The sequence below is a fragment of the Carettochelys insculpta genome, chromosome 18 (assembly GCF_033958435.1).
Source record: "Carettochelys insculpta isolate YL-2023 chromosome 18, ASM3395843v1, whole genome shotgun sequence".
Classification (NCBI taxonomy): Eukaryota; Metazoa; Chordata; order Testudines; family Carettochelyidae; genus Carettochelys; species Carettochelys insculpta.
In genome coordinates this window covers 1,120,220-1,132,945 of record NC_134154.1, presented here as the reverse complement: position 1 = coordinate 1,132,945, position 12,726 = coordinate 1,120,220, and the positions used below count along the sequence as shown (strand labels likewise).

The 12,726-nt window shown below is 43.3% G+C and overlaps 1 protein-coding gene across 18 annotated transcripts in view; it reads left to right on the top strand.

Moving 5' to 3' along the window:
• The window catches only part of MTMR3 (myotubularin related protein 3), a 121,004-nt gene that overhangs the window by 83,072 nt on the left and 25,206 nt on the right, over nucleotides 1–12,726 (top strand). For all 18 annotated transcript variants that reach the window (XR_012648061.1, XR_012648059.1, XR_012648060.1 and 15 more), the window contains 8 exons: nucleotides 343–439; nucleotides 832–945; nucleotides 4,782–4,987; nucleotides 5,205–5,336; nucleotides 6,493–6,604; nucleotides 9,370–9,565; nucleotides 9,931–10,116; nucleotides 11,772–11,942. Coding sequence is in view for 13 of the 18 variants with exons in the window: in XM_075013131.1 (XP_074869232.1) it covers nucleotides 343–439; nucleotides 832–945; nucleotides 4,782–4,987; nucleotides 5,205–5,336; nucleotides 6,493–6,604; nucleotides 9,370–9,565; nucleotides 9,931–10,116; nucleotides 11,772–11,942 (1,214 nt within the window). In the remaining 5 variants the exon portion in view is untranslated. The remainder of the gene's footprint in view (nucleotides 1–342; nucleotides 440–831; nucleotides 946–4,781; nucleotides 4,988–5,204; nucleotides 5,337–6,492; nucleotides 6,605–9,369; nucleotides 9,566–9,930; nucleotides 10,117–11,771; nucleotides 11,943–12,726) is intronic.

The following is a 12,726-nucleotide window of genomic DNA, read 5'->3' as shown; positions in this document are numbered from 1 at the left end:
TAGTGTTTACAGATAATCAGTTACTCTTTGCTGAACTCTACTGAGAGTCTGTTACTGAGTGCCCTCATGCAATGTTGCTTGATACAGATTTTTCAAAGTGGGGATTAAGAATGGATACAACTGTCCTGCTGCAGCAGTTGGTTGGGATAGGGCCTGCTTTCAGTGGGAAGTTGAACTCAATGGCCCCCTGAGGTCTCTTCGAAACCTATGATTCTATGCACAGTACCCATTTCTTTCCTATTTCCTGTATGGGTGCAGTAGTGTCTTTCTTAGCCTGTTTTGGAAAGTAGGACTCTTTCCTTGTGTTTTCCATTATTTGCTCTGTCTGCCTTTGCTACCCAGGGGAGCATGTAACTTCGAGGTTTAAAAATGAAGTTGAACGGATGGGATTTGATATGAACAATGCCTGGAGGATATCCAACATCAATGAGAAATACAAGTAAGTTGTATGGATCTTTGTAGACTTGCTTCACAGCCAAGTGCCTTGTCTAAACCCAATCCTCATGTAGTAGGTCTCTGAAACTTTTTAAAACGGAGACAAAAAGATAATCTGTAGAAGGGAAAAAGGGCTTACATATTTTTTGTTGATTTATATATTTTTTAAGAATGCCTTAAAGTGGGTTTTCAAATATATCTGTATTTAATTAGAGACTTCAGGTCTTGATTTTCCTGTTCTTGATGGAAGACTCCTTGGAGGCCAGGAGATAACATTACAAGAAAGTGAAACCGGGCCAAATGAGAAGGGAATCAGTGCTTATTCAGGCTGTTTAAAATATTTTGCTTTTTTAGCAACTAATTTTCTCAAACACCTCACTTCCTTTTTCTGCTTAGGCTCTGTGGTAGCTACCCTCAGGAGCTCATAGTTCCTGCCTGGATCACAGACAAGGAACTGGAAAGTGTAGCAAGCTTTCGGTCTTGGAAGCGTATCCCTGCTGTGGTTTACAGGTGAGACTCCAGATTAGTGTCTGTCAGAGCATTTAGTGTCACCACATTCAGAACTGGGGCTTTTCAGCAAATAAAACCTGAGTTTACCTGGAACTGGGAATCTCAGCTAGGAATGGAGTATGCTTAGTGTGGTAATGTACCAGGGCTCAAAATGAGTGCTAATAACTACAGTGAAGGTAGGGATAGATTGTGTGAATAGTAGGCTGGTCCTTCCAGTAGGCTCACTAATTCATCAGATCTGAGTTAGACTTGGCTATGGAATGAGGCCTACCAATGAATTCCCAGAAGTCAACCCTGACTCCAATGCAACTCCCTGATTTCATAGGCACTGACCTTTACTCGTTACAGGGCAAAGCCCCACTACCTCAGAACAGATTCCTCTCTTTGACCATGCTTGTATTGTCCATTTATAACAGTTCATAAATACCAGCTAAATGCTGCCTCGGACTTCTGGGATATATGGCTGTAGGCACAATGTTGGTAAGGCATGCCAAGCTTCGCATGCAATGTTTCCAGGTACATGGTTCAACTCAGTCTACAGACTAAACAAGCTTGACAAAACTGTCACTACCCACCAGGGTCAAGAACTTGAAGTGGTGGAAAGACCCAACTAATGTCTGTCAAAGAAAGGACACTAGATTCATGGATAGAGGAGGCCTGTTCTTGAACTCTGCTCTGAGTTCACCATCTGCAAAATTATTGAATCATAGAGCTGGAAGGGATCTCGAGGTCATCAAGTCCAGTTCTCTGCATTCATGGCAGGACGAAGCACCACCTAGACTAGGGCTCCAGCCCCACCTCACCTCCCCATACAGGGTGGGAGGGTGCAGGAGCACAGGTTGCCGGATTAAAGAGGTTCAAATGTGTATAGACATGAAGAATTTTTGTTGTAAATGAATAAAACTAATTAGTTTATCGTTGCTCCGTAAGCACCGGATGAAGAGCCGCTGTCAAATGACATCACGCATTCATTGTGTCACCTGTCTCCTGGACTTTCTAGCGCTCTTCTCCTTTAGGAATATACTACACTTTTATTGTTTTTATCACTTGCCTTTTAGAGGCAGTAAAACTGTCCCAGTAACAAAGAGTACTTTATTCTTTAACGTCTACTTGGTTTGACATCTGTAGCAAATTTTACTGCTGAAATGCTTTGTTAGTTACAAACTAAACCTTGTGCACATCCAATTCCACACCTTACTTGCACTCACGCACATCACTTTGACTGATGTGGCATCGTGAATCGCATGATCAGTTTAGTTGCAGCGTCACACTTGCGTACAAAGAAGTCTAGTTTCTGTAGTGCCATCACCAGACTGGCACTAAAAGCCCCGAGATTCAGGAAATGTCTGCGTTAACTTTTTAAACAACTCTTGTCATAGTGTGTTGAGAGGTAACAAAGGGAAGCCCATCCACCTGTTGCATCTTTGAGGAATGGAAGGATCTGTCATAAAGGAATCTTGAAACGGTCCTGAGGGAGACTGGGCAGTGAAGAATGTAAGATGGAAAACTCCCGTTGTGCTTTTATAGTCTCAAATCTAATTTCTCCTTTTATCACTTAAAAGTATTTTTGTTCCCTGAAAGAAACATGGAGGGTATATCTACTCTTCAGTAAAATTCCACCAACTGGTCTGTATCAGCTGATGCCAGAGCCTAAGTCAGATGATCTGGGCCAGGCACGGATGTTTTAGAGCAATGTAGACATAACCTTAGTGAATATTTTCAAACAAAGTACATAGAACAAGCCTCAGAAAGAGCCAGCCTACAGATATTTAACATTCCTTGTGGAAAGGTGCGAAACAAACTGTTTTGCTTTTGCCAGTGCAAAATAATACTTTCTGTATAGACCCAATTCAGGAAGCCACTGAAGTGTACCCTGAGCACAATCAGGGCTCACAAGAGGATACTGTCAGTACACAGAAATAAATGTTTAGGTCTAATCATACAGCAGGCACCCCACTGTCTACAGGTTCTTCTTATCAAAGATGTAGTGCGTCCATCAGATAATAATCAGTGGTGTGTGCTCTAATTAGATAAAGCCATTCAAAGAGAAATCTTGCACATCACCTCCCTTCTTGGATCTCTGGTATGTCTCAGTGGGGATTGATTTAAATCGCCTTTATCACTATTTAAGTCACTAAAAAAAATCCCACTGATTTGAATCAAGATACCAAAAACAGTAAAGCTGTGCTTAGAATGCACTTAATTTTGGAATAAGCACCATTCAATTCACATCTGGTTTTTGGGAAAACAAGTATAGGATGGGGTTCCCTTGGAAAAGCTGAGTGATGCCGAAGTAAAATAGGGATAGACTTGTAGTGTCACTGTAATGGTCTGTGGCCTTGATGTTCCAAAATGGATTACGCAATATAAAATATGAAAAAGACAGGGGCAACTGGCAACTTTAGATTTCTCTTACTGCAGCTTTCTGTACTATATATGTGAGTGATAGATTCTAAATCTAGTTAACTATTTAAACAAGTCATAAGGATTAGTTTAAACTGAACATTTTTTTTCTAGCAACTTCCACCACAGCAAACAGCTTTGGAATTTACTTGTTAAATCACATTTATACTAAAAGGCACAGAGAGACTCTCAAAGAACAATACGTTGCAAAGTGAATTATTTAAGTTGTTAACCAGTTGATCCACTGTGCCTTACCTTCATCCACATCGTTTTCTCACAATAAGCAGTTTTCCTTAATGAAGTTTCATTCTTGCAACTAGGCCCTGCATCATCATCTTGCTGGACATACACTTGACATGTTTTCCATTTTTACCCAGGGAACAAATGTCTTCAAAATATTCCCAAATAGGGTCTGTCTTAGGCCAGAAACTAGGACAGTATTTCTGTGGAAAAAGCTGGGAGAATATAGGAAGCTCTTCATGTGCTGAATGTCTTCCCTTCTTCTTTCAGTCCACTTCGCTGTTCCTTTCTATATTGCCTCTGTCCTTTCCTATAAATAGGAATTTTCTCTCTCTCTTAAGAGAATGTACAGTAAACTCTTTTATATCCCACAGCCCTGGGACTGGGAGTTTGCCGGATATTCAGATATTCTGGATAATGGAGAGGTATACCTAGCAATGAATAACACAAAAGAAAAACAAGATTATATACTAAGGAACAAACACAAATGTTTGCAGAGTACTTCATTAACCAACAACAGCAGTATTGTACACTGTAAACTTACACTGTATTTGCTGTAGGTATTTGTATTTACTTTCATGATACTGTACTTACGGAAAACATAACTAAAATTTACTTCTGGTTAAAAGGCCAGTTATCTGAGAGTTCCAGATATGAAAGAATTTACTGTATAACTCCTTTGATGTGCTTTGCCCATGTTCACCACCAGAGAAACATAGACTAAAATCCTATCCAGTTTGGGACTGTAGGGTTGTTTAATTGCAGTTGAGATGTTTGGGATAGGGATGGTTCCAATGTTCAGTCTAAGCCCTGACATCTATACTGCAGTTAAACAGCCACACAGCTATAGCTCTGTGAGCCTGAGTCACAGGCAAGCTGCAGGTGTCTAACTGCAGTGTAGCTATGTCCCTGAGCATTAAATATGACTTATGTTTAACTGACATTTAATTTTCTTTGTACTACAGCAGTTGACTCAAAACGTTTTTTTTGTTTTTAAACAAACATGGAACACCTTCCTGTAGAGTATCCTGGGATTATGTACAAGTGTGTATCTAGAACACTGACATGATGTAAAAGCCTGCAGTGAGCTAGTTAATTCCTAATGTCCTGGGTGGTTTAGATTCCGCTGATTCTTTCATTTAGGGCACTAATGTGATGGCTATAGTTACCTGTTCTTACTCTTACCCATTTAGGCACCAGAGTAATGGAGCAGTAATTTCCCGTTGTGGACAACCTGAGGTCAGCTGGTGGGGCTGGAGAAATGCAGATGATGAACACCTTGTCCAGTCAGTGGCCAAAGCATGTGCCTCAGACTCGAGCTCCAAAAGCAGCAAATTAATGAATGGAGACTGTTCCAGAGACTTGCCCAATGGAGGGGATCTCTCCGATGTGGAATTTGGTGAGCTCACCAGCCTCTCCATTTCTGAAATGGCTAGAGCTCTGAGCATGATCTCCTGTGTGTATAGTAGAAGACGTAGGTGGGGGTGCCTCTGTGTTTACAGCATGTGTGTGATTCCGCTATACACAGTAAATTCATATTGTACTTCCTGATTGTTGCAGATAGTGTCAAAAGTATTTGTTTCATTCCTGTTTGGCTTCTCTTTTTCTTTTCATAGATTCCTCAATTTCTAATGCTTCAGGTGCAGAAAGTTTGGCCATCCAGCCTCAGAAGCTTTTGATCTTGGATGCACGATCTTATGCAGCTGCTGTGGCTAACAGGGCCAAAGGTGGAGGCTGTGAGTGCCCAGGTGAGTACTGTTTGCTCTCAGATCAGTTTAGGACAGTTACACATTTAAAGGGCCATGGGGCATGTCTTCAATGAGGGGGTTTTACGGATGTAATGTTGCAGACTGTCAGAGTCACAAGGCTGCAAATCACAAATTTTTACACTGGTTTAATGCATCTACATGAAAGTTCGTGTCATTATAGCTACCCTGGAGCGTGAAAACCCAGTGTACTCAAGTCTGTACTTTCTTCAGAGTGATGGAATTAATTGCTGGTTGATATTGTGCTTCGAAGCCTAAGACTAAATCAGTAACAATATACAATAAATATTCAATTTTGTATGTAGAGTTGTCTTTCCTGACTGAATCAAATATTTAATCTATAAAAATACAAGAGAAAAAAACATAATTCGTTAAACCCTGGTGGGTAATAGTGTTTCAGGATTTGTTACACGTAGGGAAGCCTTTTTTCATGGACGTCTTGCTCTTGGTATTTATGTAATTGCTCCCATGTGCAAATGTGATTGAAATACGGATTTATCCTGCCTTGGTGAAGTTTACCAAGGGTTAACTTGCATGCACAGGGCACAGGCAGAACAGTAACATCTCAATGCGTGGCTGAGACGATGGTGTAGTAAGGAGGGATTTAGATTTATTGGGAACTGGGGAAACTATCTAGGGTTTTGGAATGAGTACCATATGAAGAGAGACGAAAAAGCCTGGGACTTTTCAGCTTAGAAAAGAGGAGACTAAGGGGTATATGACAGAGGTCTATAAAATTGTGGCAGGGATAAAGAAAGTAAATATGAAAAAGTTATTTAGTTGTTCCCATAATACAAAATCTAGGGGCCACCAGATTAAATTAATGGGTGGCAGGTTTAAAACAAACAAAAGGAAGATTTTCTTCACAGTGCAGCATCAACTTGTGGAACTCCTGGCCAGAGGAGCTTGTGAAGTCCAGGACTTTATCATGGTTCAAAAAAGAGCTAGAGAATATCATAGAGGTTATGTCCACCAATGGCTATTAGCCAGAATGGGAAGGAATGGTGTCCCTAGCCTCTGTTTGTTAGAGGCTGGAAATGGATGGCAGGAGAGGGATCAGTGAATGATTACCTCTTCTATTCACTGCCTCTTGATGTTGATTTTAATTCCTCTTCTTGGTTTGTGCACTTTTCTGCAGAGTATTACCCCAATTGTGAAGTGGTGTTCATGGGGATGGCAAACATCCATTCTATACGGAAGAGCTTTCAGTCGCTGCGCTTGCTTTGCACACAGATGCCAGACCCAGGAAAGTAAGTGGCCATTTAAGGACTTTTCTTTCTGAAATTGTATTTTTGTTTCTAAATCTCAATCTTCCACTGATATTTTCTAAACTGAATTAGGCAGATGTTTGTCCTTCCACGGCCTTTTCTTTGTAAACATGCTACACGTAGTTTTACTTCATGTCACTTGAGCAAAGGGAAGTTACCAATGCATTAATCCTAAATGGTAACTGGAATCGAAACTGGATTTTTTCTTTTAATATTAAAGTATATCACCATCAGGTGGGCTCGGTTAGTCTCACATGTGTATCCTGCAATATTCCAGCTTTCTCCTGATCTTCTAAAGCTGCTATTGTAATAGGCTTTCTAACCCCAGATGTGTGCAGAAGTCAGAGTTTCCTTTGAAAGGCACTAGTTTTGCTCTGTTAACACACATGCATCGTTTCTTATTTGAATACTTGCTCGTGTCCATTCCACATTAGGTGTGTATGTTCGTCAGATGCATCAGTGCCAGAAGTCCTTCCCTCAGCAGTATCCATAGGGGAACATCTCTGGTGACCTCTGGAGTGGCTCCGTGAAGACACGATAGAAGAGACGCTGTGTGCTCTCATCACCCTTAGTTCCTTTTTGCTACCAGTGACGGTGCACAGAACACTTGTTGCAGTAGCATTGCTTAAGCTTCATTCAGAGAGACTCTGTAAAGTTGCTGAAAGTAGTTTGTTTTAGTGTTAATTAGGACTTAGTGCAATAGGCCCACCTGGAATTCAGCTTGGGAACGGGGCATGCCCTGCTTCCCAGGCTTTAAATCCTGCAGTCACTGTATATGTCCTGTACCTGTCAGCAACCCACGTAATAGTTGTCTTAGGGTCCTGGGTGAAGGGCACATAAGTGACAAGTGTCGCATTTGTTAGTAATTTAAGCTGATAACTAAGAATAAGCAAGAAATCTGGTGGAGCCGGTGCTCACTCTGTCACCAGAGCAGCAGTCCGACTCAGCACCCAGCACCACAAAGTTAGTATGTAGTGCGAAACCAGCAAAAATCCCTGTTTCTGGTTCTGGCCAAGAAAACCGGTATGGCCAGTAGGTATCTGTTCCCCACTCGCTGTAAGGGGAAGGATAGGGACACAGCCAAATGAAGACCCATGTTCAGCAGTTTTTTAATGGCAGCCTGGAAATGGGAGGACCTTCATCAGCTTTAGATACCATCATCACGCAGAGCTCTCCCAGCTGTGCAGGGGATCCTGTCACTCCTGGTGGCACCCACACCGGTACCAGTGGTGTCCAGACCAATGGGTGAGCCTGCCCTGGGACTCTTCCATGCTCCCTCACCCCAGTGACACTGCTTATCATGGAGGATGTGCCGGTACCATTCAACCACTGGATGTTGACATGCGTCAGACTTGGAGAGGCAGTCACAGGAGAGCCCTTTCTGGTCACCGGATTCTGGGACCTATCTCTTATATCATTGTGCCGACGTTACTCTTCCCAAGACGGGTTGGAGGACGGAAACCATGGCTTCCACCATCAGCTTCCCGGACAGATGTCACCAGAGGGACTGGCCCGTGGTACCTCCTGTCCTGCTCTGTGTCCTGGGGCTGATCTCAGAGCACAAGGCATGGATCACTGGTTTCCCACCATGGATTGGTTGAGTGCTGCTGGTCACTGAGACCCCTGAGGAGGCACTTGGCCCATTCAGACTGATCTTCCTGCAGATGCAGCCGGGGACACTGCTGTGCACAAAATCACCACTCCAGTGACTTTCAGTTTTGTCACAGAGAATCTCCATCTAGGTCACCTCTTTAATATGGACCTGTTACGAGCCGGCAAAGGTCTCACTGCTGCTGATTGTCTGGGCCCATTTGTCCTGAGCACACATGCCTTTGGTGGCTTTCCTCTCTGATTTGCCAGTCCCAAGATATCTGTAGAGCCATGACGTGGTCCTCAGTCCACTTGTTCACATCTCACTTGCTGTCATGCAGCAGGGCAGAGGTGGTGCTGGGGCTGGAAGAGCAGTGTTACAGTCAGCACCGGGATGAACTCCTACCAACTCTGTGGGTACTGTGTGGAGTCACCTAATGTGGAATGGACATGAACAAAGGACTCAGAGAAGAAAAGACCCGTAACTAGTGTTCTCTGATATGTGTTGTTGTTCATGCCCTTTCCATGACCCACCTTCCTCCTTTCTTGCTGTTACCCACTGGAAAGAGCTAAGGGTTGGGGTGTGAGTGGCACAACTTGTACAGCACCATGATGGTGCAGCTCCAGGGATTGCCACTACCAGAGCCACTCTCCTATGAATACTGCTGAGGGTAAATCTTCCAGCACCCAAGTACGTGGCAAGGACACACCTCTAATGTGGAATGGGTATGAGCAACATACCTCACAAAACACTAGTTACAGAATGGACAGCTGTCTTACCCCGCCCTTGTGACCCAGTCCATCCTTTCCATGGTATTATTGGCTTCCAGTGACAGTATCTGAGCGGTCTTCTGAATGTTAATCCTCTCCAGAACACTACAGCATTTCAGTTCTCTTTCCTCTAGTGCTTTCTCCTGTTCCTGCATTTGCTGCCCCAGGCCTTTCACATTTACTCAGTAAAAGTCTATATTTCCTGCCAACTTGTGAGAGCATGAATACATCAGGTGAAAAATACATTCAAGAAAAACACTCATTGTTTTGTGCAACAATAGGCGTTTAATTTTGACCACTCAGACTTTTTTAAAAAGCCCAGATCTTGGGTGGGAAACATTTAAAAAATGAAAAAAGACAAATTGTTCTCCTTGGTTTTTCTTTAGTTGGTTATCAGCACTGGAAAGCACCAAATGGCTGCAGCACTTATCTGTGCTGCTGAAATCGGCGCTGTTGGTTGTGCATGCAGTAGACAGAGACCAGCGGCCAGTCTTGGTGCACTGCTCAGATGGCTGGGACCGAACTCCACAGATAGTGGCACTGTCCAAACTGCTGCTTGATCCATATTACAGGACCATAGAGGTTTGTAAGCCATCCAGAGATGCATGGGAGGGCAGCTGAGTTTGGGATTCTTTGCAGATCAGCAGGGAAGTCTGTGAATGATTAAACTCTGATTATTTTGCCTGAAAACATACACATGTTGTTGCCAGTTTTGCTGCATCTTATGGATGCTGTTGCATGATATGGGAGGTTAATTGTGAAGGGAATGAAATAGAAGCAAAGCGGGTTGAAAGAAAACATGACTAATTCTGAAAAGAACTCAGGTACGTTAAGCACAAATACTTTACTTCCCATAGGAAGTGTCAGTCAGTGTCCTGGAAAATAATTGTGTTTGGACTGACAAAGAGGCTGGAGACTTTCATGTGCACTTTCTTTCTTTCCTTCAGGGTTTCCAGGTTCTAGTGGAGATGGAATGGCTGGATTTTGGCCACAAGTTTGCAGATCGCTGTGGCCATGGTGAGAATTCGGATGACCTAAATGAGCGCTGCCCAGTATTTTTACAGTGGCTGGACTGCGTCCATCAGCTCCAGAGGCAGTTTCCTTGCTCTTTCGAGTTTAACGAAGCATTCCTTGTGAGTTGTGGCTTGAGAGATTACTGTTTTGTGAAATACTCTAACCCAGTAGACAGAGTTAACACACTGCGTAGCCCTCAGGGGTTTCTGCTTTTCCCATCTATCTTATGTTACAGTGCAGCCTGATAAGCAGATGTGACAACCGTTGATACTTGTCTGGCAGCCAGAATTACAGGTCATCGTGGAATCTGTGAACACTGCTCTCTGAAAGCAGGGCTTCTTTTAAACCAGTGGTTCTTAAATGTGAGCAACCTGAGAGTCCCTCTTTCGATTTAAAAATTTTCAGGGACCCTGAAGCCCACCTCCCACTCAGCCCTTGCCCTGCCCCTGCCCCTGCCCCTTCTGTGAGGCTACATGCTCTGCTCTCTCCATCCTCCCTCTCATTGCTTGCCCTCCCCCACCCTCACTCATGTTCACCAGGCTGGGGCAGTGGGAGCTGTAGAGTTGGGGCAGGGCACATGCACAGACCTCAACCTGTGTCAGCTGCTTCTAGGAGCATCATGAAACCATGGTGGGTAGGAAGTCTGCCTTAGCCCACTGCCCTGCTGGACTTTTAACAGGCAGGAGGCACTGAGAGGGAGGCAGAGGTGTTGATCAATGGGGCCTTTGAGCCTCCCAGGACACCCTTGGCAACCTCCAGGAGTGTGCAGACCCCAGTAAGAAATGTGGCTTTACATTTTTAAAAAAAAAAAAAAGGAAGACATCATTCAAATGTCCACAGAACGAGGTCAGCACAGGTAGTGGCAATGCAAACTCTCCCAGCTCTTGTCTGCCACACTGTTCCACCTGACTCAGACAGACGGTCTCTATGAGGAAGAGTGAGTAGAGTTTCCCTTCTCTTTCTCTGCTGAAACTCCCTAGAAGGTGTGGGGGGTTTTGGATGTTGAGAGCTGTCTTCTTAGAGGTTCGGCTTAGACTGCTGAAGTCACATCTCAAGGCCACAAGCTGACCTCACCGTAATTGTCAGTCACTAACTACATGGATGGATTTGAATTGGAAACTTAGAGGAGAAATACAGTCTCCTGGTCTTTTTAGAGCTGAAGGCCCTAATCCAGCAAAGCAGTTACGCATGTGCTTAACTTTTAAGATAAGTAATCCTGGTGAAGTAAGTTGAACTATTGGCATGCTTAAAGATGAGTACATGCTTGAGGGCGTTGCTGAATTGAGGATATTTTGTGAAGTACAGTCTAGACAAGGTGAGCTGCCTTTGTGTCCATTTGTGCTGCAAGACAACAGATAGTCTATGATTACTGCTAACTCTGTGCTTTTCTACTTTACTGATGCTGTGTGACAAACCTCTCTCTGCCACGTTCTCCAGGGCCCTGGTTTCAGCTTGTAAGTTTTAGACACAGCAAGAGTTTCATCCTTGTTATAAATGACCTTGCAATTTTTGTCTTATTCCCCTCTAACATTTTATATAATTCAGATACGATAATGCATAATGGAGAGGAGCCCATTGTGCTGCTGTGTTCTTGTCATTTGCTTCTAAGAAGGTGTGCAAAAATGCTGAATGATTTATATGACATCCTCCACAAAAGCCTTATACATACAACATCACATGACTGGTAGATTAATTGCTGCTTAAAATGAAATGTATATCTTTTGCATAGGCCGTATGTGCTGCCATATGACTCTACCTGTTTTGGTCTGTACAGGTCAAATTGGTGCAACACACTTACTCTTGCCTCTTTGGTACATTCCTGTGCAACAATGCGAAGGAGAGAGGAGAAAAACACACTCAGGAAAGGACCTGTTCTGTCTGGTCTCTGCTGCGGGCAGCAAACAAAGCCTTCAAAAACCTGCTTTACTCCTCCCAATCAGAAACTGTATGTATCATTCATTTCCCACCCCTCCCCTGTGGGAGAGTCTCTTTAGAAATTCTCACTTACCACTGTGGGAGTTGGGGAGAGTGACTGTCCCAACAATATCCAGTACCAGAAGTACCCCCAGATGAGTGGTTTTAATCTACAAAAGCTTATACCCTTATAAAGCCATTAGTCTCTAGGGCACAACAGGACTCCTCGTTATTTGTACTGATACACGCTAACATGCAGCCCCTCTGAGACTTTCACTTAGGGTGCTGGTTTGCCTTTTCCTGTTCTATGAATGTACTGCCTAGAGATAACTGTGATTTTATATTCTGGCGATGTGTTACCTTCCAGTGGATAATTACAGCTTGAGTGCCAGAGCCAGTATTTATGTGTGAATACCCTTAGCTTAACCTCTGCTATGCCATACACTGCTGTGCCACCAGAGCCTTATTTCTGAAGCATCTACATTACATAGTCTTCAGCAGAGCTGTGGGACATACCAAAGGCAGCCTAACAGGGTATCTCGGTGTCAGATATATGTTGTGTTCCTTGTAAAAAATTATTTTGTATACTTGAGAAGTTATGCTTACTTACAAGAGACCTCAGTCTAGTTACACTGGGGGATGAGTCTTGTCATAAGATATCTTAAACTCTTGGAGAGTTTTATTTAAAAAAAGAACACCTGGCATAACAATAAAAGGCTATGGACATGTTTGAAAGTATGGAATTTCATCATTTTAACATTTTCAAATAGTGCTCCCAGCATCATAAGCTCTCACAAGTGACTGGGGGAGAGAGG